This window comes from Fistularia commersonii, chromosome 25, assembly GCF_037954325.1.
Source record: "Fistularia commersonii isolate RoL2024-O1a breed Wild chromosome 25, RoL_Fcom_v1.0, whole genome shotgun sequence".
In the NCBI taxonomy this organism is placed as follows: domain Eukaryota; kingdom Metazoa; phylum Chordata; class Actinopteri; order Syngnathiformes; family Fistulariidae; genus Fistularia; species Fistularia commersonii.
Window position 1 is genome coordinate 5,357,995 of NC_141308.1, and position 25,271 is coordinate 5,383,265.

The following is a 25,271-nucleotide window of genomic DNA, read 5'->3' on the forward strand; positions in this document are numbered from 1 at the left end:
AGCATTCATATCGCTTCACTGCAGGCTCTGAGGAAAACATATATCATAAGAACACACCCGAATAAGTGTTTTAGCAATTTGTATTTAGTTTACTTTCCATGAATTTTTATTCAGCTGAGATCTTTTATATGATTAAAAAGACCTTCAGAGGTCTTACCTTGAGGATCACCATGTGGTGTATTTACAAGGAAAATAATTCAGCCCATTGTAGCCCAGCAGCTAATGAGATTGGTTGTTAAGTGAATGACACAAAGGCTAGAAAAAAAAAGCTTAGCGTTTCGGGTGAATATCACAGTGTCCCTGCACATACACACACACACACACACACCAAACACACTCAGCAGCAAGACTCTGGACTACACTGTACCCCACCTCGATATCCTTCTGCTCCATCTCCTCCCCGATGTCACTATGAGATGCAAAACAAAGGCTAAAAGGGGTATGGTAAGTTGAGCTTGTGATTCTGCCCTGTCGGACATGTTAACATGGGTGCATTCAGATGTAGGAGACAAGTGATTGTGTTGTCTGTGTTGTGCTGTAAGCCTCGGGCTCAGATGAGTAGATTCGTGGGAGGGTCAGTAACAGTGATGCTTTGTCAGAATTAAATCTACACATTTTAGTTGACCGCTATTACCTGCTCGATTAATGTTGAAACTTTTTTTTTTTTTTTCTCTCTCGAGCCACTTTCTTGGCTCGTGCTGTGTGAACTTAGTTTGGAGCTGCGGTTTCTTTTTAACCGGCATAACAACAAGTATTCTTTGGCCATTTTTTTTTTAGATTTTAACTTTTCCGTTTCTTATCTTGATTCGAGCCCAGAGTTTTCCAAGGATTTGTCTGAAATCTCGGAAACGGTTAATAGTGAGAGGTATGACAGCACTGTGTGTTAAGCACAAAGTTGTTTTGACAGTTGAAGTTGAATAGGCGTTGTTTTGACAAAAACATTCACATTTTGAACACTGTGCAGCTGTCTTGTACCTTTTTCTTCAACTCTTCATTTTAAATGGTCTCGCTGGAGAATCAGCAGTGATTGCTGTTATAAAGAATTTAAGTGCATTAGCTTATCAAGCTCTACTGTCAAGCTGGAAAGTGGGTTAAAGTCCATTGTGCATATTAAACCATGGACTTAAGTCAAATTTACATTTTGTTAAAGATTACTCCTTTTATTGATGCATATAATCATATTCATGGACCATCTGCTGATTTGGCAAGCATAGATCAAACTCACAAAACAGCCTTGCTAACCTTTTAAGTACAAAATAGTCTGGCTTAACTCTGCTAGTCCAGAAGTGTGCATTTATTTGTGTGTGGGGGAGATTGTATGGATATTGGATAATACTTAATTTAGATCCTCCAGGCTGCTCATGCCATATTTTATTTTATCATGATCGCTTTGGTGGCAGACCAGGGCTTGTGTTTGAACAACTGAGCAAATAATGTTCATCTGACAATAAGCAAAGCAAAATCTTGGTAAGAGGAATCTGATTAAACTCTTGACCACAGTGTACAGCTTTGAGTTTATTTCTCTCATCATGTTTCTGTGGATGCACAGCGGAGTATAGCATACTTGCACCTGATTATAGGTGAACGGCTATAGAGCATAAGAAATCAAAATAAAAAGAAATCCCATTTCTTGCTTTTTCTCAAAACGGACTTGATTTTTGAATTATTTAACATTGTTTGTTTTACAGAAATATGAATTCACAATCAAGCGTCCTTACTGCACGAAATACTTATGTTTGACTCATTCCAAACAAAGCTTTACGCAGATTGAGAATTCATATGCCAGAGGTAAATCCGAGTTAACACGGATTTATACTGGCATGAGTTAAAGGACTAGAGTTTGTAATCCAGGTGGCCAAGGGATTTTACCATACAGTGGCAAAAATCACTTAAAACTCCCCAGCATCCTGAGCCACTGAGCTCAGTAAGCAGACAGATTGTTTCTAATTGATGATAGCAGAAATATATCAGAGCTAGTGTGTGTGTGTGCACGTTCGTGTGTGTGTGTGTGTGTGTGTGTGTGTGAGTGACCAATTTTTTTTTCGTTTCCTGTATATACTTTATTACAACTGAAGGGTGTTTTTTTTGAGTGAGACATGACAGAATTTTATTATAAGTATTTTCACAATGATTATTCTGTGACTGTTCAAGACAAGAAAGATTAATTAATAAATGCTGAATTTATTTTTTGAATTCAGATGGCCATTGTTTGATAATGTGATGACTGGTGTGTGATATATTTGTGTGTGTATGTGTGTGTGTCAACACTAAATATCTTATATGTAGCGGTCATGTAAAACATATAGAATGCTGATTTTAAAATGAAAAAAGTTACACAAATGTTGCGTTATAGGGTGAAGACTTCATTTCAAGTTAAAGTCCGGTTATGTGGGGCAGATTAGGGTTTGGATGTTGCAGACTGGGGTCTATCTCTCAGAAGCAAGTGCAGAGATTAACTCAAGCCAATGTAATGTCCTCTGAAGTGATGAAAACACAGTGTGTGTGTGTGCACGCGCGTGCACATGCTCCTTGTATGTGTGCGCGCACATATGTGTCTGTGTGTGTGCACGCGCGTGCGTGTGTGTGTGTGTGTGTGTGTGTGTGTGTGTGTGTGTGTGTGTGTGTATGTGTGTGTGTGTGTGTGTGTGTGTGCAACTGCACGTGTGTGGAGGACAGAGGAGCAGAGATAGAGTGGAGTTGTTTAATGACAGGAACAGCTGACTCATTTAGAGAGAGCAGTGAAAGGTAATTAACCCTGGGAAAACTACAGCTGCCATGCGAGCTGTTCACTTCAGTGCAATCTGATTAGAAATCACTGCTCGAGTCCCTGACTCCTTTCAGATACTGTGTGTTCGAGGTAAACTTTTCCCTTTGCCCCTGAGAGCCCCTCAGTGCTGGAGACCTGCCTTTTGTGATTGGGGATTAGCTGGAATAGTTACTACGTGTATCCAAATTGCAGACCACCTGGTAGCATTCATGCAGCTACCTCCATAAAAGGGCCTCCTTGGGCAGGGACAATGAGCAGGATTACTCTGCTCATTGTTACACCGGGGCTGGAACTTCTTTTTCCCCAAACACCTGTCCCCAAATTAGACAGGTTTGAAAAAAACATGTTCACAACAGAATTCAAAGATTCTAAGTAACATGAGAGTAGTTTGGCAGACTGGAGTCTTGCCAATGGATAAATTGTCTCCCGCTCAATTTAATATGCTATTGATGCATAGTGCAGTGCAAGGAGATACTAATTTTATTTGTCTCAATATTTTCGTGTTCTTAATTGGATTGAAATTCACAAATAAAATAGCATATCGTGGAGGCCCCCTTCATACAGGAACTAAAAGCACCAGAAATTTGGTCAAAAACAAAAAAATTGGCTCTTTGATGTCAGAAGAAACGATCTGGACTTGGTGCGTCTGTGTGGTCCGGCTCCAGATGAACTCAATTTAGAGGGAAGGCTTCGGGATGACTTTGGAAAGCGATTACAAGGTTTATAAATCACCTCGGCAAAGGTGTCACCATCTGACTCTTTTATGGGACTCTTGCTAACTCTGTCCAATAACAAGTTTCCCCTGTAGTTATGCCATCATAACAAATCATTGAAGCGACAGTGGCTAGCCAGGCTCCTAATTGTCTGTTAAGAATTCTGTGAGCTGTGTTCTTTTATTGAAGCTTCTCTGTCTTGGAGAAGTGATAAGATGCCAATACGCTCCTCTATAAAAGTACTCTTTGGCAAAAGGCACAAACACTTTGGTTGGCCGTCAGGGTAACTGTGAGGCTGTTATATCTGAAATTGCAGTTGACTTCAAGATTTTCCACTGCGTCTGCATGAATCCGGAATCATCGTAGCTTTCCATCTCATTAATACCCTTTCATTTTGATTAATAGTCTACATTTATTCAAAAGGTCATATGACACGCTTGAGGTCATTATCGTTTTCGCTTGCGGCAATGGGGATCACACGTAATGTTGTTTGGATACTTTAAAACATTTAGGGCTAAACTGTCTACTCTGTTTGGTCCCCGGGTGCAACTGGAAATGTAAAATTTATAGAGCTGTTAAGTGGAGATTCGGTTTTTACAACCAACAATTAAACACTGTGAAAACACTCAACAGTTTAAGCCAAGTTTTAAACATATAAATTAGATATTATGTATCTATTTTCCTTCCCCTCATTCCCAAAATATAACTCGGCTATTATTCTAATGTCCAGCTGGTATTTAGGCTCCCTGGCCATCGCACAAAAAAGACAAAAAATTAAAGTTGTTTATCAAAATACTCCCTGAACAGAAGTTGATTTTAATCTCAGTAAAGCTTAATTTACTCTCCATGAATCTATTTGCATGTCAATGAAAAATGGAAATAGCGTTTGCCCGCTCTCTCTATACGATTGTACCTGCTTTGCACTGAGAAGGTATGATCACTATGCAAGCAGTTAAATTACTGCCGACTCACCATTGGCTGCACCTTCACAAACTTTATTTATTTTTTTGCTGATTCCCTGCTTTATCGATGGTAACACTCCTCAAAACTCCTATAGGGTAAATATAAAATAAGATCCACTCTCCATACCCTGGCACATTCATTACAAGGAAAAATGAAAGTAAAAGGTTGTATCTTGCGCTGTTTTGCTCTTATTGTACATAAACAGAAACACTTACCATGTAAAATTAATGTGAAAATTATTCCTGGGGTAAACTATAAACACAGAAGTTACCCTGCACATTTACCCTTTTTTTCTCCTTCCCCTAGATCAGAGTGTAATTGCCAGTAATCAGGTCTGTTTGCTGCTGATAAAACCACTCTGAATGCGAGGAACCCTCTTTGTGTGATGACTCAATTATGCCAGAAGTGGCTCATCAAACCTGGCCCATCAGCTGCTTTAATAAATAAGGAGGAAAACTTGCTGCAGGCGCATTATAATTCCATTCATTCCATAATTAAATCCATTCCAGTTTTAACCCTTCACTCAGTGTGCTTCTGGAAGAAGAAACAAAAACAAGGAGGGGGTGTGGGTGGGTAGAGGGTGGGAGTACACAGCAGACAGTGACCTTGCACAGAGCACCCATCCGTTCCCTATAATTCAAAATGATACTGTTGAAGAGAGGTTAAGAGAAAAAGGCTCGTGGAGCACAGGATGGGAATCAGTTAGGACACAGTTCCTGTTTTTATGTATGCATTATTTCCTCACACAGCTTTAGACAGTAATTATATTAAAAGAGTAATCTAATCATAACAGTTGGTTGGTTGAGTGTGCAGCACTGACATTTCAAAATCTTATTTTGTGTAATCTCATTTGCCACTATCATCTCGCCTCTACCCCTCTATCTGAAGGAAATGTAAATAATGTAATTAATTTTATGGTCTCCAGAATCTTACTTTGCGACTCTGGCCTGCTTTATTGGTTCCGAGATGAGGTATCTGCACAGTTGCATTGAGTTTTTCACTCCATCACAATAATGTCTGTGTTAATTACACAAGAGTGTCCCAAGTGCATGGATAAGCAGGGAACAAGGAGACTCAAAGACTCAAGGTCACTGATAAATATCCACAGCAGCTGCACAGTATTAAAAGGGCATTATATGAAAATAGTAATGATAGCATCACTTATAACAAAATATGAGTGTGGTGAGGGCAATGTCAGAATTGTCTCTTTTTTTCTTTATTTAACAGACATTTTCTCTTCACCAGCCCAACCTAGATCCAGCCTTGTGATAATGGTGCGAGGCAATGGTTATTCATGATTGCTGGACTGGGAAGGGTCTCTCTTTCTCCCCCAGTCATAGTCCATTCTCTCCTCTGTGGTGGGAATGCAAGCAGATGGGGTTAGGGGGGAATGGGTTGGGCTCAAGGACAGCTAGCACCCAGATTAACACATAGAAAATCTCATAGACCCTCAGCATCACGCTGCTTCCTTTCCCCCAGAGAAATCTGTCTTAGACGCAGAGAAACTGTCCTCTGAGAACCATTATTTGTGTTGGACCTGGGGTGTGTGCATGTGTGTGTGTATAAGGGAGGGGTGGAGGGTGCATAAATATGATTCAGCAGATGATGAACCAGCTCAAATAGTCGTGAGTCTTTTTCATATGCTAATGAGGCTGACTGAATGCACCCCCTTCCTCCTCCTCTTTTTTCCCCCAGTTTTGTTTTTCTGGGGAAACGCTCTGTGAGCTATAATTAAGAAGATGCTTTTTTTTTCCAAAGCTAACAGAAATAAATAATTCCATAATAAGATCTGTGAAGTGAAGAGGCTTAATGTACTCATTGTTCATTCTTGTTTTCCCTCTTGGATGTTTTGTATTAATTTGAAGCGAGCAATTTGATCTGTGCCCGGCAATCAATTTACATCATGTTCCTTATCCCATGTAAGGTATTCACATGCTCTTTCCACTTTTTCCGATAGCACGTTCTCTGAAAATAAATAGTGAGAAACGAGTTTTCTGCATACGGAGTTCATTTTTATTGGCGCTTTGTGTCCATTGGCCTTGTTCTTAAGTTTTCTAATGCGCTGTCTGTTTACAGGGCATGAATTACACGATCACCTCCTGAGGGACCAGTGTGAAAGCATTGTACAGGGAGGACAGTCTGGATCTGGCATCTTCTCCTACAGAGCATTCAGAAAACAACAAGCAGAGGTAAGTAAAAACTCCGGAAGTTAAATTGAATTAATAATTGAAACATTTATTGTGAGTCTTGAGATGCGAAAAGGGACAATTGATTGTGCTGTGTTTTGGATAAATAGGATAAGTTGCACACACCAAGACTGGATTTTACTTTTAGGGTTTTTAGGCAAATGGCGGACATCTATTTTTATTATTATCACCTTTAAAAGCATATAGTTGTTAGATCTTCTTAACCACATTTGTCCATGATGGAACTTTTTGAAATGCAACATGTGTAGAGTGGCTATGTTATGTTAATGTGTGTGAGCAATTAATATGTGTGTGTGTGTGTGTGTGTGTGTGTGTGTGTGTGTGTGTGTGTGTGCGTGTGTGTGTGTGTGTGTGTGCGTGTGTGTGTGAGTGTGAGTATGAGTGTGTATGTGTGTATGTGTGTGTGTAAGTGTGTGTGTGCATGTGAGTGTGTGTGTGTGTGTGCGTTAATGAATGTGTGTAGAGGACAGTGGGGCAGAAATAGATTGGATCTGAATTATGACGGGACCAGATTTCTATTTTGAATGTGTGTGCGTGTGTGTTTGAAATAAGCCTATAAAACAGGGGAAAACTATTTAGGACTATTAAGGTCAATCATCAGGTATCGCATGAGATGATGCTTAAAATTTCTGACATTTCCAAACCCACTGGATCTGTATATCCACATCCAAATTGTAACGAAATCTTTACTTTTGTACTTTGTACTTTTTGTACTTATGTATGAAATCGAGCAAAGCAAAAGCAGTATATTTATTTATCAAAAAAAAGATGCCCATTAAAAATAAAAACAGATTAATTTAATAACATTCTCATCTAGATTTAATAAAGCATCCCATTGAACCTGTAATTTAACTTTTTGTCCTGCTTTTGTAAACACAGAGTTTCACACGTTCGTCCTTGTTGTTTCTATGCCAGGAGTACCAATTCCACAGGCGCACACACACACACACACACACACACACACACACACACACACACATGCACACAGACATGCACACAGACATAGACACACATGCACACCGTCTGAGACCTTCCTTCTTGTCTTGTTACTTTTCTTCAGTCAGTTACATTCAGTTTAGCTCTTGATTACTGCCACCTGTCATTTTTATCATTAGAATTAAGAAATGTACCTGTGAGTCCCCTTTCGAGCGACACTGTCAAATAGCTCATCTGACTCAGACTTATATAACGTATGAAACTAAGTACACAATTTTATTATGCAAAACTGAACAACACTATTTATGTTTTATTTGCTGAACAGACCCTTGGTGCTTTTACATATTTAAAAGTTCTGATGCATTAGTCGATATATTTCCGGGTGATGCTGACTTTAATCAAATTAATTTATAGTTACAATATAAGCTTTATTTTATGTAATCAAATAGAGTTTAAATATATAATACATATTTGGGGCTCATTTAAAATGTCGGTCTTAGTCTGGAAATAAACATGTGTTGAGACCGTTGGAATATTTATTGATAACAATGATAAAATCATTTCAAACTTTTGTTGATGTCAAACACAAGTGCAACATGTCACATACAGAACAATGATTTTATACAAAATATTGTAACATGTATGTGTGGAAAAGTGCTACAAACTAATGAGGTATATTCAGTTTTTACAGAATGTAATCTATAGTGTTTGGGAGTTGTTTGTCTCAATAGGCTGTAGTAATCAAAAGTAATGAACCTATTATGAGCAGGACCTCTGAGGGCCCAGCGTGGCATTAAGAGTGTGGCACATAAAAGGTTTATTAAAGGAAATTAAGGTCCATCACTGCCACACCTGCTCCCCTATTATAAATGTATGACAGGTCAGTGCCTTCAATCACAACAGCAAACGAGAGAGAGGAGTCATGTTTCCCATTACCAGAAAAAAGTAACAGCATATCCTATGACTCACAGATTTCACTGGCCTGTGACCACTATACACCACCATCAGCCTGGAATAATTATGTTTAATAGGTTTTATTTGGGACCCACAAGCTGCAGCCAGCGAGAGTGGATGGGATTTTGCAACTATTTTTGTCTAAACACACTGTATTGTCTGTATACTTCAATGTCATTATTTACAATTTTTTCTCACCTTTGAAACTTTTTCAACATTATCACCTCCTTGGTAGAGGTAATAATATTCTCCAACATTTGTTAATTTGTTGGAATTAAAAAATAACCTTTTTTTTTCACTTTTTTGAAACAGGTCTGAACATTTCTCGTGTCTGTGTTAATGGGATATAAAGTTAGGCAAATGTTTATGAAACTTTAGGGAGGTGAAACATGGACCAGGGATGACGCGATTCAATTAAGGGGCCATGCCAGACATTTAAGGTTCCTTATCATGGGAGTATATTCAACAAAGTTATGTTTTGGTTGTTTTTATAATTCCCTGCCTTTCTCTCAGTCGATCGGCAATATACAAAACATTAGCATTATTCTAAGTTGTATTATTAAGTGGAATATACACACATGGTTACATTTTAATTTTACAATCAATCTGATTCACGAGATACTTACATTTACCACACATATATATTTTTATTATTTTTTTACAGATGGATTCTGAGGGTGAAGAACAAACTGTGAAATCATGTACCAATAGTGCTGGTGAGTATGTCTTTTTCTGCATGCACATGTACACGTGGTCACACAATCGCATGCACAATGTTCCACTTATCATCATGGGGCTCGGGGTATCAGTTCAACAACCCAACTTTATAACTGTCAATTTTATGTATTATCTTATCAGTCTGAAGTGCACTGCACTGCCATTTCATTATTCAGAGGGGAATTACTTCATTCAACTGGAACACTGGTTCAAATGATTTAAGGAGTGTGTATGTAATGTTTGATTGAAAACCTCTAAACTGAATATGTCATTATCCAAGTGCTCAGGGCCTCTGAGGCTTGTCTGCTCACGCTGAAGCCATTACTATATCTGTGGAACTTCACGCAAAGTGTAATTATTGGCTGTGCTTCATAGAAGTATAGGGGCAGAACTTGTGAATGAGATTCACGCAGGCCTCTGCGAAAATTGATTTACCCTTTTAGATCATGTTGTCAGCACTTGCGAAGGAGTAGCAGGGCTACTACAAAGTGAGCAGACAAAAAAAAAAAGGGCTCAGTTTATTGGGGAAGCCACTGTCCTCCCTTTTATTTCAAGTGCTGTTGTTAAGGTCAGTATGATTAATTATGATTAAATACTGGATAATGTGGTCTCGGTGCTTATGGTGTCAGTTTTATAATATAAAGAAAGAAATGTTTGTATGAGATTTTTGATAAGCATTTATCACTCACCTTGAAATTTAATCAGGCACTTGTCTGTCTTACCCGATAAAATGACTGTTTCTTTTTCGGCCTTTGATTCACAGGGCTCTCCGAATGCATGACTGAAACACCCAAGTAAGGAGAAATTGCTTCTTTTTGTTTCACGTTTATTCCATTTTCTACAAAAAAAAAAATAAGGCCTGGGGTGACTGTTGAGAGATTTCACTTTATCTCTTAAAATGTCTGTAAACATGTAATATTTGGACTGAGTAAACTTGAACAGCCACCAAGACCTTTGTTGACCTTTTCCCTTCAGTCCATATGGGCCGATGGCGAGGAAGAGAAGTGCTCAGGAAGGGGTGCAGGGCACCCCCATCAACAAGAGAAAGTCCCTGCTGATGAAGCCCCGCCACTACAGTCCCAGCGAGGCATGTGAAGAGGAGAGCGAGGACCTGGCATCACCGCAGGACAAAGAAGAGCTGAGGAACATTGACACTCCAGCAGGTAAACAGATGTCCTGTTGTTTTGTCTGTTTTGATGAACAATTGACGCTGAATTTTAAAATCCCATCTGTTGCATTCATATTTCCCTCCCTCTGCCGTCAGCCAGCAGTCGCAGTCATTGTGCAGTGGAAGTGAAAGACTACACTGCTGGGTCCACATTAGTTGTGTCTCACGTCCTCAAATTGAAGTTTTGACAGCTGATCAGCCATGATAGTTTTGGCTTGGCTATACCCTCTTTTGATGAGGCCAGATTTCAGACCCCTCATCTGTCCTTGAATGGCCAGTCCAAACCCATTCAATCCATAGAGTGAAAAACTAAATCGGAGACTGGGCCAATTTCTTGATTTAAATGAAAATTCCTCCATTCTTTTACATTGAAATTTAATTGACGTTGTCTATTGTGTAAAACAAATTAGTTGTCAGCATTGCTTGGCAAAATGACGGCGGATGTTTCGCGGTTTTGATTTTTCCAAAGACTTCTCCACCGCAGCATCATTTAATCAAAAGTTAAAAATGACTTGTTTTCATTCATGATACTGTGCTTTTCACAAGCAAAAATGTTTTCTTTTGAGCCTTTTGGCAGCAAAGACCATGGGTACACGTGCATTCTCACCACTATAATCTGTACTGATTTGGTATATTTTTAACGATGTAACTAAGCAACAAACGTAATTGTCCCTTTCAAAAGCTTTTGTTAGTCCCTCTAACACAGTCTAATACATAATTAGGCATAATGTCTACAGCTCATTATAGTACACATGTGTGTTGTTAAATGAACCAGGAGAGTAGCTGACTGAATTATGAGGATTCAATGGAAATGGAATTTATTTCTTTCCTCAGTTCGTATTAGATTACAATTATTTAGATACTTCACTGTGCCTCATCTCTTTTTTTTCCCTTGTAGTCACGCAGTCAACATAGTAGATATCAGGTCGGTTTAACTATAGACATTTTCCTTTTTTCCCGTTTCTCGGTATAGCCGGTGGAACAGAGCAAACAATACGAAATGCAGCCAGAACAAATGTTGCAATGTCTGAATAGTGTCAAATAAACACAGGTCTTGATGAACATTTTTCTCTGTTGTTGAAGGATTCAGGGGCTATTTTCTGTTGAAAAACAAAAATTGGAAAAGTGGACTCAAGGCTGTAAGATTTTAGCGGTGGGAAGCTGGTCATATCTGCATTTTTACAAAAAGGGAGAAAAAAAAAGGAAATAAGCCTCTCGTTTGGTCGAGCCACACTGTGTTCAACTCCAGCCAACTGCAGCCCTGCTGCAGAGTGCTGGTAATGGCTATTCTGGAGTACAAACTGTTCACCTGTTCCAACACACAAACCACCGGAGGGATCCAAGTTTTTTTTTCTCCATTTCTTTCCTTTTTCAACGCATTTCTGTGTCTGTGTGTGTGTATATATGTCCGTGTGCTTGTTTGACTGTACGCGGCTGTGTCAGGCCTGTGAGTCCATCTGGATGAAAAATGAAATGCTTGTTGCCCGCTTCATAAATGTAAATACGTGTAACTGGCTGTCATTTTTCATTCAGCAGTGTTTGTCTGAGATCCCTTTTCATATATATACATATATATATATATATGTATATATGTATGTATGTGTGTATGTATGTATATACACACACTTGGATTTTTTTTTTCATCAAGTATAGGTACTAGAAATAAAATAGAAGGATTGCAGAGAACAAAATGTATAACTATGCAGCATAACTTACATGACATCGCACTAAACTTATGTATTCAAAAATACAACTATTCAAGGGTGTTTCATACACATTTTTAAAGCTTTTTTGATGAGGATTAAGTTTTTCTGCTGTACCCATTTAATAACTGATTTCATCTGATAATGCCTGTATCTGTATCATCCTGAGCAGCCCGATTTGATTCTCACAATCCATTTCTATCTATCTTTTCCACCAAATTGAATCCTCTATTTGCTCTAGTCTGTGATGTCTAGCCACTTTAGAGGATAGAAACCTACAGAAAGTGAAATGCCTCACAGCCCAAAGAGCCTTAACAGAGCATAAGTTTGAATGGTTCGGGAGGATCAAGAGAGATTTTGTTAAATCAATCCAGATGATAGCTTTCCATTGTTAATCACTGACCATGACTTATTATAATCAGTGGAGTTAATAAAGTCTTGTTTCAGATGCTTTTTATGGGATAAGTCTAACCCTCTTTGTCTATTTTGCTGATAAGATTTTCAGTGCATAAATCGTCACAAAATCGTGCAGCTTTTTATACATGTGATAAGGATTTTCTGGATTTTTGTTAAGACAGAAATGGAGATGCAATGAAAATTCAATTAATGATGGCATTTTGCATGCTGCGAAGTAGAAAATAGTTTGCATGAAACGAATGTCTAGTGTAAAATGAAAAAGAACATCAATAATAATGGGGCAATATTTACTAAATAGTGCAAGGTATTATGGGGAATTAAATCATGACTGAGATAAACATACCATAGACCCTTTTATATTCTTGTTTTCATTTATCTTTTAGATTACTTGATAACAATTTCTTTCACTTTTTTCATTCACTTACATTATATTTATCAATCTGCAAAAAAGATTAATGCTACTTTTGGGATGGCATTGCAGCAAATCAACATTTCATTATTTAACCCTCTCATCATTTCTTGATGTCTTGCAATTTCATTTAATTTGATATTACAAATGTCTTGATTGTGTCAATGATTGTGGATTGTGCTGTAGATTTTTAAAAACTAGATTCATATATTTTATCACCTGCATTTTGTGGGTATTGTAATTCATGTTTGATGCGCAAATTAGTCATTTCTGTCTTTTATGCTTTTCTCCTGAAGAATTATTTTAATGTCTTGACAGAAGTGTATACTTGCTCTGTCAATGGGGCAGCAGCAGCTCACAGATATCCCTCGTCTTATCGCTGGATATTTTTATTTTATTTTACACCATCTGTGTTTTTGGGAAACCTCTTCACTTTCGTTGTTTTCATCTCCAGAAACAATAATTATGTTTTTACATCAGTTATGTGCCGATGACAACATATTGCTGCTTAGCTTCAACTTAAAAATACACATAACTAATTAAAAAACTGATTTTCACCGTACTGTAAATCCCTCTATAATCTTGCCCTAAATCTATGTTGGATTGTTGCTCCAGTTGGAAACACAGAGCAAGAAGAAAACAATTCTCTTCCCCATGTCCAGGTTTATGTTTAGCCAGCACAAAGAAGGGTCAGATGCTTTAAATCTTAAATATACTTGACTAATTCCTTGGTCCTGTGACCTTATGATTATCATTTTTCATGATTGTCACGGGTCTCAGGAAAACATGTTTTTCCTGAAGATATTATTCATAGCAAAGTGACACAAAAACTAATACCTTAAATGGATTTACATAAGATTACAAAGATGTACTCGGTGTGGTAACTGTTGACAAAATAATATATATATGTTTTTTTTAAAGCGTTGAAAACATGCTAAATAACAAGCATTTCCTTTTGGTTTTTAGATGAAATCCTAAATACACTACACGGGGAGGCTAACAGAAACAGCTACTGTGAAATGAAGTCCAGCGATTCGCAAGGATGGTCTGAAGTCACGTCTAACGGTTCGCCACAACGTGAGGTTGACACACCTGAACCTCAGATGGAGGAAGAGGAAGAGGAACTCCTGAACGGCAAAGCAGAAGACCAAAGTCATGACAGAATGAGTGGCACATCCTCCCCACAGAGTCCGTACAGAGACAAGGGTGAAGCTGAATGGGAGCCTCTGCCTTTGTCTGCCAACGGCTCCAGTCCTTCCAGAGCCTCTAAAGAGTATTTAGGCATTAATTGCCACGTGAAAGAGGAACCTCAGTCAGAACTAGGTGGCTCCATGGGTAGAGAAAGCATTTTTCAGACTGAGGCCCTGAGATACAGGCTGCTCCCCTCAGAGGAGGACAGTGAGGGGGAATCGGAGGCAGAGAGGCCTCCTCGGTTGGAGGGCTGGGCACTGGGCCTTCACGAGAGAGGCCTGGAAATGAGCCGAGGGAGGGTGAACCTGAGCCTGTTAGAGCAGGCCATAGCTCTACAGACAGAGCAAAGACAAGTTCTACACCACGCGTACAGAGAGATGGACCGATTCCTCATGGACCAGATGACGAACGAGAGAAGGCACCATAGAATGATGGACATGGACGGCAGGCTCAGCTATCATGGAGGAAAAGGTAACGGCGAAAAAGGGGAGCGACCGCAATGCAAAAGCAGAACGGACTCACTGGGAAATCTTTGTCATTTAAAATGTTTTTTGGGCGTCACAAATAGATATAAATCAGATAGACAATTGTGATTTGAAAGATTGAGTACTCATAAAAACATGAAAAAGAATCAAAGAACCAGATGCATGAAGGGGACTCTGTGGGGGGAAATCCTCTTAAGTATTAAAAAAATTTTGGCAACAAGTGAATTAGTAAATAAACAGACTAAAATAATGAAGAGAAAAAAATTCCAATGGAATTGCTATTACTCAGAATATTGGATTTTGATAGGAATCAACTGGATATTTAACCATGACCATAAGTCTTAAATCCTCCTAAAGTACCTCTCATGTTTCCATCTGATTCTTCAAATGACTGTGGCTAAATGTGTAATCCTAGATGTAATCTTTGGATGGATGGGTATTAAGAAGTGAGTACTCTGTTGAACTGCAGTCTTAACTAAAATGACAGATTAATATGCATTTTGTGGAAAAAAAAAAGTGTTTGGCTTTGCATGATATTTCAGTCTGATCTCCCACGTACAATATGCATACAGCATGGTACAAGAACATTGGATGATTTTATCACTTACCAATTATTCTTCCTTGTTTAGATATTAATTGCAAAGACTCACTGGCTGTAGTTCAGGCTTCTTGTGTTAACTCGCTGTAAAATCTGGATCACTATCTCCACAGATTCTCCACGGGCGGATAAAAAGGATATAAAATGTCCAACTCCTGGTTGTGATGGCACTGGTCATGTGACTGGCTTGTACCCCCATCACAGGAGTTTGTCTGGGTGTCCTCATAAAGTTCGCGTTCCCCCAGAGAGTAAGTCACACGAGGAGTTGTGCGTATATGTACAGTATATTGAATAGTTTGTACATATAAACTAGCAGGATTTAAAATCAGCCAGCCATTTCAATCCTCTTAGCAAGACATTGCTTTAACATTTAAATTAATTCAGTGATGATGTGCATGACACTTTTCAAATGAACTTAGAGAATTTTCCTCCCTCCGTCTCTTCTAATGTGTTGTAATGTGTGAATATTGAATTCTTTTTATTTTCATGCTGGTGATTGTAAAGTCATTTCAATATAACTCAACAAACATTCAACATTAAACAGTTATGTTACAAAAGCAACAGAAAAAGTAATTAACTTTTTCAAAAAAGGCGCATGCTCTTAGAATGGAGGCAGTATTTGCAAATCAAAGGGCGAGCTAACACTGTATTCAAAAATAAATCGACAACTACAACAAACTAATTGGAGGACATGGACAGAAAAGAAGTTTCTAAGGATACCGAGCGGACCTTTAACGACGCGTCTGTTTTGAAGAATATAATCAGCTGTCTTGTTACGCTCTTCTTTGCACTAAGCTATTTACATTTCAGCCACATTACAGTATTCCTCACGCTGAAAAAGGCCTTTTTTCTTTTCTTGTTTCTGTGTCTGTAAGATCTTTGCTCTTTAGGTTCTTGCGTTGCAACCAGCTACATAAATCATTATTGCATGTCGAAAAATATTTGCGCATATTTATGTTTTTATTATCTTTTTACCTTTTAGTATGATTATGTTGAGTTATTTCGAACGTAGTTCTTCTGCTGAGCTTCTCTCAGCCCTCTGTGTCCTTGTGTTCACAGTACTGGCCATGCACGAGAACGTCCTCAAGTGCCCTACACCCGGGTGCACAGGAAGGGGCCATGTCAACAGCAACCGTAGCACCCACCGGAGGTACATGCACTGCAGAAATCCATAAGAACTCGGCACCTTCCTCATAGATGAATAACAGCATCGGGCTAATGTGTTTGATTTCCTCCCTAGTCTTTCGGGCTGCCCGATTGCTGCAGCTGTAAAAGTCTCCAAACCTCAGGACGAGGGCCTGAAATGCAGACAAACACCTGATCGCTCACCCAGGTAAAAATCCGAGATAATTTTTTAAATAGAGTCGTGTGTGCAGAAAAATAATTGCATAAAGCGCCCGGAAAATCCTGTGTAGTTATGTGATGGACTGGAGGTCCAAAGTGTGGGCTATGCACAAAAGTGATAAACCTTATTATTGTTTAAGAGTGTGTGGGATATTTTTATTCCCTGATCCCAACAAAACACAGCCTATTTCAAGCTTTCCAAGCAGACATCAGCAATGGTTGTTGGTCCTGTGAGTTTCTCCCCATTAGAGATGATAAAAGAGCAGAACTCTTTGTTCCCCGTGGATATATCATGGGCAGGATGCCCACTCCTACTATATTAATTAGTCTGGCAACCTGGCTGTGGATCTACAACACACATCAGATCCCAGACTATGTGCACAAAAGCACTGGCATCCCAGAGTTTAAAAATAATATGTATGCTTCACAATTTTATCTCAAATATAGTTTTACATCATAAAATAAAGCTTTATTTTCTTTCTTTTCATAGAGCCATCGGCTTAATAAAGAAATTAGAGATGAACCAGCTAAACTACAGGCTCTCTCATCCAGTAGCAGCCTTGCAAACAAGCCTCACAAAAGACATTGACAAGTACAGCAGAATCCGCTTTGATTACGCCAGCTTTGATGCACAGGTCTTTGGGAAACAGCCTCTAAACGGGACCAAACAGGAACAAGAAATCCCACATTTTCCAGATTGTAAGTTTCATATTGTTTTTTCGACTCAAATTATGATGTATGCGAAGAGGGTGACAGATCTGACGACCTATTTTTGCATCATATGTTTTTGCAAGCCTAGTTTAAGCCACAAAATCAATTAGTCCGTAACAAATCGGATATTGGCCTGTTTCTTGTGTTTTAAAGTTTGCATCCGTCATCTAGAATAAGTTGTAAAATGATAGAGATCGACTGATCCCTTGCTGTCTGTGTCTTATTATTACGGTGCGTTGGAGTGCCTGGTTTTTCAGTGGGGCAATTATTCACTAATTATTTGTCTTTTAGCGCCTCAGCAGTATCCTGGCTTCCTTGGTGCTTCAGGTGGCCGCTTGCCCGCCTCAGGTCAGCACAGCCCACCAAGTCCATTCAAAAAAGAAGACAGTCTCCAAGCCACAGCAGCAACTGCTGCTATCCTTAACCTTTCCACCCGCTACCGGAAGAACATGGAGGCTGTTGCTGGCCGGCCCTTGGCAACCTCTACAAAGGTAATCAAATCAGACCACTTGGAAAGGTATTTAATGTGGTCATTTTAAAGGAACTCTGATTTGTGTATAAAAAGGGAAGACATCAAAAGACAGAATTTGGCAAAGGGAGCCTGGCACTCTGGGAGCAGAAAAACAAGGAGGTTCCACTCCATAAAGCTTTAATGTACACAAATGAAAATTTGTGTAATCACATCAAAAGAAGAAATACAATCAATCTTCTTTCCCTATTACATCTACTCATCTTTTTAAACATGTACTACTGCATTTTATTTAGTTGACATCAGCTGGCATGTATAAACACTGGACTGTTGTCTGAAAACGCATCTTGCACACTGCAGATGGCAGAGGATATTTTGCTTAGTATCACGAGCCAGCATAGGCTATGTCTTCAACAGATAGTTTGAAAAGATTTGATGGGATTAAGACAATCAGCTAACGCAGTTAAAATCTTAAAAGTTCAATTAGTACAAATTCCTCCTTGAAATCTCTTCTGCTGTCATTAACGATGCCACCGCACTGTACTCAACCATGTCCGAACTCACTTTGTGATTAACGTTGATCACCTTCTGTGGGTTACATACAAGCTCACTGTACTGTAGATGATTCAAGGTTTCCACACCTACACAGCACAGATCCTTGTCTCCCAGCTTGTTGAGCTGAGAATGTGGCCCTGTACCAGGTACCAACCCACTGAATGAATAAAACAGTGTTAGCAACTTGATCATCTGTTCTCATTTACAGCTTAGTTGTCTTGAGATGTACAAAATAAAGAACAGCTTTCTTGTCTGGAAAAAAGGGGCCTTATTTAGAGTGTTATATGTCACTGGATGTCTATCTGCATATGCACACACATACACTAAAAAAAAGTTGCCCTTAAAGAAGCTTATAGGCAATTTAGTTTGAGTTTAAAGTTTGAATCTTACCATTATTCTCCTTTTTATAAATTATGTCAAAAAATGGGTCATCGGTATGATGGTAAGGCTATCCAGGAAATAAAAATCTAAAGTAAGCATCCTTTAGCTTTATGCTGGTGTTATTTTCGTCACAGATCATCATGTGGCTGGATAACTGAAGTGGACAGCCACGTCCCATGTTCATGAAAGTATTCCCTTATAATTGATTTAAAAGGCTCCTTTCAGTAACAAAAATAATGATGTATGGGGTTTAATGAAACACGTGAGTTTAATAATTGGTTCCATTTATGCAAAAGGATTTCAGTATTTAATGAGGTAAAACTTTTAATACTATGAAACAGCCATGAGTTGTCATGCTATTGCATTTCAGCGCACAAACGCTAAACACATCTGTCACCCAGGAAACTTATGTTACATTGAGCTTTTTAATTTTTGCTCTAATAATGATGACCTAGAAGTCACAACCCCCTCTTAGCTGCCATCTTGGTTGTGTGTCCTAGAAAACAGATGACACAGCTGTCACTGAAAAACTACACACCAGTGATTATTATTTTTGTGCGTCTGTGTGTGTGTGCACATGTGTGTGTGTTCGTGTGTGTGTGTGTGTGTGTGTGTATGTCTGTGTGTTTAGTAGAATTATCAGTGGCTTAGTTTGGTACTTTGCCTGGTATGAGATAACCACTGCATACATTATCTGAATACGTTATTTTGTTTGTTTGTTTGTAAGGTTTATAAGAAAAAACAGTGTTAGCTCTAAGTTACTATATCACTGCTGTCATATTAATGGGACATTCTAATGTTTAATTTATACCCTTGTGTACTGTTTACATATTTACATAGCGGGTAATGTAAGAAGTTTGTTTTCATTGTGTTTGAACACTTTGATTTCATCAAAGAGCAATGACTACAAACACATCAAAAATAATTTGTTTTATTGCAATATCTTCTTTATGTTTAGGACATGCTCATAGAGGTAGATGAAAATGGCACCCTGGACTTGAGCATGAAGAAATGTAAGGATATCGTAAGAGCCCAGACTAAAGCACCTTCAGACGACCCGCACTCTCCTCCAGAGCTGAACATGGGCAAGAGCGGAAGCGTGCTGATCAGCCCCGCCTTCTATCATCCTCTGTGTGAGCGAGACAACTGGGAGAACCCCATCCCTGTAAACTTCAGCAAAGCACATGTTTTACAAGACAAAGAGGTAAACAAAAGATGCTAATGCTGCCACATTGAGTGAGATCAAGTGAAAAAGAAAAGAAAAAAATGCGATTAGTGAGTGCAAGAATTAGAAATGTGTAAGACAAGAACTTGATCATTATTTGGTCAAAAACTTTAAACAATGCACACTAGCAGGGCAATAATCTAATTTAGAAGAGTATATGATTGGTCATAAAACAGTACTGGCAGGAACTGAGAAACACTTGGGTCATGAGTCAAAGTTACACAGCAATCTGCTACTCTTAAACCCTTTAAAACTCCAATAAAAAATAGGTTTTATTTTTATTATTGTTTAATTTGAAAACATCAACTATTGAAAAGGCTCAGCATTTTTTATCAAAATGGTTCATTAACATTTGTCTCTGTGCATGGAGTTTTATTATGGTGAAAACTGGATTTTGCAGTCCTTTATCGACGTTTAGCCAACTAGAGGTTTAAGTGGCTCAGTTTGGTCTAAAACTACTCTAATCTGGAATATCTTCATAACCTGAAAATTTCCCGCAAATAATACAATCAACAAATTTTATGGATGTTCAAATTATAACTTAACTTTTATGATCCAAAGCAAGAACCATTTTTACAAAAATTAGCGGTCTTTTTAATTCAGTATTGAAATGTAATATCGATCATACAGTGTATTTATATGTGTATATAGACACAAACACACACACAGACACACACACACACACACACACACACACACACACACACACACACACACACACACATATAACATATATGTATCATGTAGACTTGTGTTCAGGAACTCTACTTTAATTACTTGTACAGCCGCCTGAATTGTTCAGATAATATGTATTAATGCTAATGATATTAATGGTTTAATTTTAAAGGTGGCAATAACTTGTTATTGATATCAGAACATTTATCCTACTTCCAGAGAACATCTGTTAAACCACTGTCTATAGAAAAAGAAAACATACACTTCATGGCTGTACATCATAAATGCTGTCTGGATTAAGTATGACTTTAAATGGATGTATGGTTTACTACTGTATAAGTATTCTTAAGCATAATCGCTTTGCCTTGCACTCTAACCCCGGGCTTTGTATTTTTTAAGAGTATTATAGAGTGTCTCTCACTAATTAGTGACTTTTAGGTCACAACAAATTGTGTCAAGATATCATGAACGCATTTTGTCTTATTTCTCAGCAGGAGGATTTGGATCAGATCACCTTGGAGGACCAACACTATCAAGGAGATGTTAGCATGTTAAGCTCTAAAGCCAAGCTGCTCTTACGAGACTCAAAAAAAGAGCTTTTGAGGTACTTTTGGGTTTATTTCAATGTATGTGTGTGTGTGTGTGTGTGTGTATGTGTGGTCAGGAGGGCGGTGGGGGTGTGGGGTGGGGTGTATCACAAGGCATCTTTATTCATTGAACTGTGCAAAAAATTGCCTCCCATTTAAACCGTTGCTTGACAGATGGTCAGTAATAATAAATGTAATTCTGGACCATATATTTGTTTAAAATAGGACAGTTTAGTATAAGTGTGTCAAATCACACTGATCTGTCCACTGGCTGTATCACATCATTGTAACTGATGTCTGCAGGTTCTTTTGGAGCAGAATTGTATCTATGTGAAAGTGAGTTTTCTCCCTGTATGTCCTGTGAAAGCTTATGACTCCTGACTCTTGTAGTTCAAGTGCATGCTCTGCTGAGAATCACACCTCAAGAGAAGTAGGACCCTCTAGTTTCCACAACTCAGATTTCCCTCATTGACATTAGGAGACATTATTCAACTGAACAATCTGATCAATTTCTACTAAATTTCCCGCTGTACTAACTCATATACCTCTTTAATACCAACATAAAGGTTCTCAGTGAGATCAGTTGAAGCTTGACACGTCTAAGGGCAGTAATCCCTGTATTAAATGTTTTGTATTTTCCCGCAGCTGTCCGACCCCAGGCTGTGACGGCAGTGGCCATGTGACAGGGAATTATGCATCGCATCGGAGGTAGTGTAATTAATTTCTTGCTCATTAGCACCAGCTAGCAGATACATGGACAAAGAAACAGCGCTGTTTTTTAAATTATGTTGATTATTACATTTGAAAACTTGCCACAGAGCTTGTAGAGATTTTATATCACACGCCTCTTTAAAGTGACATGAAAAGGCTTCTTCATAAAGAAGTGGAATTGTGCTTGAAATAATTTTGGATAAATATGCATTGAGACATTGTGTTAAGATTACTTAATTCAGCTGTGATCAAAGACTGCATTAAAATGACTGTTAGCTCTTTATCCTCTCCAGTGTGTCTGGATGTCCCCTGGCTGACAAAACACTCAAATCACTGATGGCAGCCAACTCTCAGGAACTAAAGTATGTGTTTGGAAAATTGTTGTTGTTGATGTTGATGTTGTTGTTGTTGTTGTTGTTGTTACAGCATTTTATCACATTAAATTAGGCAGCCTTGGCTTTGGTCACAGCTTGTATTTCTTTTTCCTTTTTTGTGTATACTTAATATGAAGTTTGATACTTTTTTCTGCATATTCAGATTAGTCTGCTTGCAGTCTATTGCCGTTAAGAGCACCTGGTCCCTGTGTCTTTCCAACTGCAGGTGCCCAACACCTGGTTGTGATGGATCTGGACATGTGACTGGGAACTATGCGTCACACAGAAGGTAACGGAGAAACACCAAAAAGTATTTTCAAATTAACATGAAATATATTTGTCAGGTAACGTGGTACTCAAACAGATGGTAAACAGCTGAAAACATTGTACCCTTTTTAAAATTATTGGTTACTCGTTATCATGTTTTTTGAGGTTTTTTTTTTTTTTTTTGCCTCACTTACCTTTTCATCTGTTTAGTAGTGAATTAGTTCATTGATTATTATTTAAATATCTTAGTATGTATGTACAATTTCAATAACTTGTATTTTAATTCAGTATGTCCATTGAGTATTTTTGATATCTTAAGTCCACTACATTTCAGAGGAAAATATTATAAATTTTTTGACACCACACTTATTTGACAGCCTTAGTTAAATATCAGATGATCTTACACAAAATAATTGAACAATAACATTTTGTTTAAAGGTTTTTAAAAGTTTAAAGGTGCACTCTCATTTTTTTTTTTAAATGTGTCTAAAAGGTACCCTATAGCGTTAGGGAACAAACATGTGTTATATTTGTATTGATATAATATGGGCAGAAAATTAATTCTCTCTCTCTCTCTCTCTCTCTCTCTCTCTCTCTCTCTCTCTCTCTCTCTCTCTCTCTCTCTCTCTCTCTCTATCTATCTATCTATCTATCTATCTATCTATCTATCTATCTATCTATCTATCTGTGACAACAGACAAATTAGACTGCAATTGAAATATCATGGCCTTTTTGTAATTTAATCTTTACTTTGATTGTTAAATAGTTATCAACATTAGCCGATGCTTTTTTTCTCTTCATTCGTAGCTTGTCAGGATGTCCACGTGCCAGAAAAGGAGGCTTGAAGCTCACACCAAACAAGGATGAAAAAGATGAGCAAGAGCTTAAGTAAGAGATTGCTTCTCATCTCATGTTGTCATGAATTTTGCTTGCTTGTTTGCGTCAAAATTAAACAAAGAAAATATCGCAAAAATGTGTCACGCTCCAGTGCCGGCAGCATTATACCTGGAGGCCATTGAGTTAAACAAAGAAAATAATAGTTCTTTTGTCATAACATTAGTGAATTATTTTTGTAGGATTAGTAGCATTTTTTTTTGACGGGGTTGATATAATTTTCTTATCTTCTGAATGGAATATCAGGCTTATCACTCTTCACTGAGTGCTTTCTTCATAATTATGGTATATTAAGAAAATGTTTATTTGCGCACTCCTGTGGCATTGCACTCATTTGCAGCTTAATCATTGCACTCCATTGTCTGGGAAAGTGGTATTGAAAAAAATAATAATGTAATTGATTTGCTGTTTAAATCCAAAGTCAGATATATGAGCCCTTGTTTAGTTATACATCTGGACACTGATTTTTTTTTTCTTTTTAATTACTAATGCAAGGGCATGAGCTTAGGAATTAGACTAGAATAGATCTCATACACATGAAGAGAGAAAGGCAGAGAAAGGGGGATGGTAGCAAATGTCCCTAGATTATTGTAAATAGTAGGCCATATGGCATGCCTCCATTGTCCTGTGTCTTGCATCAAGCTACCTACCTGCGGTGGATGGAAGTGTTGGGATTGGTGTTGTTTTGTCCTCTAAGTGCTGCTGTGCTGTTGAGTAACAAAAATGCTGAAACAGGCTTTCTGCAGCAGCACTCTGCAGTTTGTGTGCCATTTGTATCATCTCAGGTGACCTTTCACCTTTATCAATAAGGGAAAGGGTGAACCACCTCCAAATTACATTCTTTCGCATGAGGGGATACATGACAATTATCAGTAATTCATGTCATTCCATTACTGACCTACAGGAAAGAGGCCTGAAAATGCAACTGACAAACTCTTAATGATATTCAGCTTATGTTTGCAAGCACACATATCACTCACCTCAAATGTGAGCACTCTCTAGAGCGTTCATTCTGACTAAAGTTTTAGTGGATTAGTAACTTACGGTTAATGCGATCATTTGCGTCCATTTCTAGTTTTGGAGACTTCATTTTTAATCAGCATTTGGCTGGATTAATCAACCTAATGTATCACAACTCTTCCGGTCTAGTTATTGAAAAGGAGATTTTTTTTAATGAACTCAGAGAACGATTTGGTCTCTGTGCCTAAAAGTATTTTTGATGTTCACAAACAATTTCACAAACCAATACGGCGTTATTGCATTTAAACATCCCCACCACAGACGTTCTCCCTCTATATTATTGTGCAGACAAAAAAGCTTTGTCTCATGTTTGACGGTTTCTTTCTCTGGTAGGTGTCCAGTATTTGGTTGTGATGGACAAGGTCATATATCAGGAAAATACACCTCTCACCGCAGTGCGGGCAGTTGTCCACTCGCTGCCAAAAGACAGAAGGAGTCGTCGATCAATGGGTTGCCCTTTGCTTGGAAGGCCAATAAACAGGAACTGCCCCATTGTCCTCTGCCTGGCTGTAACGGCCTTGGACATGCCAATAATGTGTTTGCCACTCACAGAAGGTGAGGTTGTCTATCCTCCCCATGTTCCGTTATATGTCTGGACAATGTTACACATCCACTCTCATTTCGAAACTCCACTAATTCAAAATTTCTTACATGGCCATCTATAAACCAGCTTGTCAGGTTGCCCCCTTAATGCACAAAGTATCAAGAAAAAACACTCTGATGAAGAGATGATGACTATCAAATTGAAAGCCAGCAGTGGTAAGTTCGAACTTTTATTTGCATTGTATCGCCGACACATTTCATGGCATTATGACAGATTCCATTTGAAT

General features: G+C 38.3%; 1 protein-coding gene across 6 annotated transcripts in view; it reads left to right on the plus strand.

The window, feature by feature from the left end:
• st18 (ST18 C2H2C-type zinc finger transcription factor) overlaps positions 1–25,271 on the plus strand; it is a 39,876-nt gene that overhangs the window by 11,905 nt on the left and 2,700 nt on the right. For 2 of the 6 annotated variants that reach the window (XM_086172674.1, XM_086172675.1), the window contains exons 3-20: positions 6,520–6,632; positions 9,205–9,256; positions 10,021–10,051; positions 10,233–10,420; positions 13,921–14,616; positions 15,342–15,476; positions 16,288–16,378; positions 16,469–16,561; positions 17,063–17,271; positions 17,575–17,774; positions 19,647–19,892; positions 21,080–21,192; positions 21,821–21,883; positions 22,180–22,248; positions 22,487–22,549; positions 23,335–23,415; positions 24,775–24,996; positions 25,112–25,200. In XM_086172674.1, coding sequence (XP_086028800.1) covers positions 6,520–6,632; positions 9,205–9,256; positions 10,021–10,051; positions 10,233–10,420; positions 13,921–14,616; positions 15,342–15,476; positions 16,288–16,378; positions 16,469–16,561; positions 17,063–17,271; positions 17,575–17,774; positions 19,647–19,892; positions 21,080–21,192; positions 21,821–21,883; positions 22,180–22,248; positions 22,487–22,549; positions 23,335–23,415; positions 24,775–24,996; positions 25,112–25,200 — 2,754 coding nt within the window. Of the gene's footprint in view, positions 1–323; positions 445–6,223; positions 6,363–6,519; positions 6,633–9,204; positions 9,257–10,020; positions 10,052–10,232; positions 10,421–13,920; positions 14,617–15,341; positions 15,477–16,287; positions 16,379–16,468; positions 16,562–17,062; positions 17,272–17,574; positions 17,775–19,646; positions 19,893–21,079; positions 21,193–21,820; positions 21,884–22,179; positions 22,249–22,486; positions 22,550–23,334; positions 23,416–24,774; positions 24,997–25,111; positions 25,201–25,271 lie in introns of those variants that run through there. The other 4 variants (XM_086172676.1, XM_086172677.1, XM_086172679.1 and 1 more) reach the window with 3 other exon arrangements.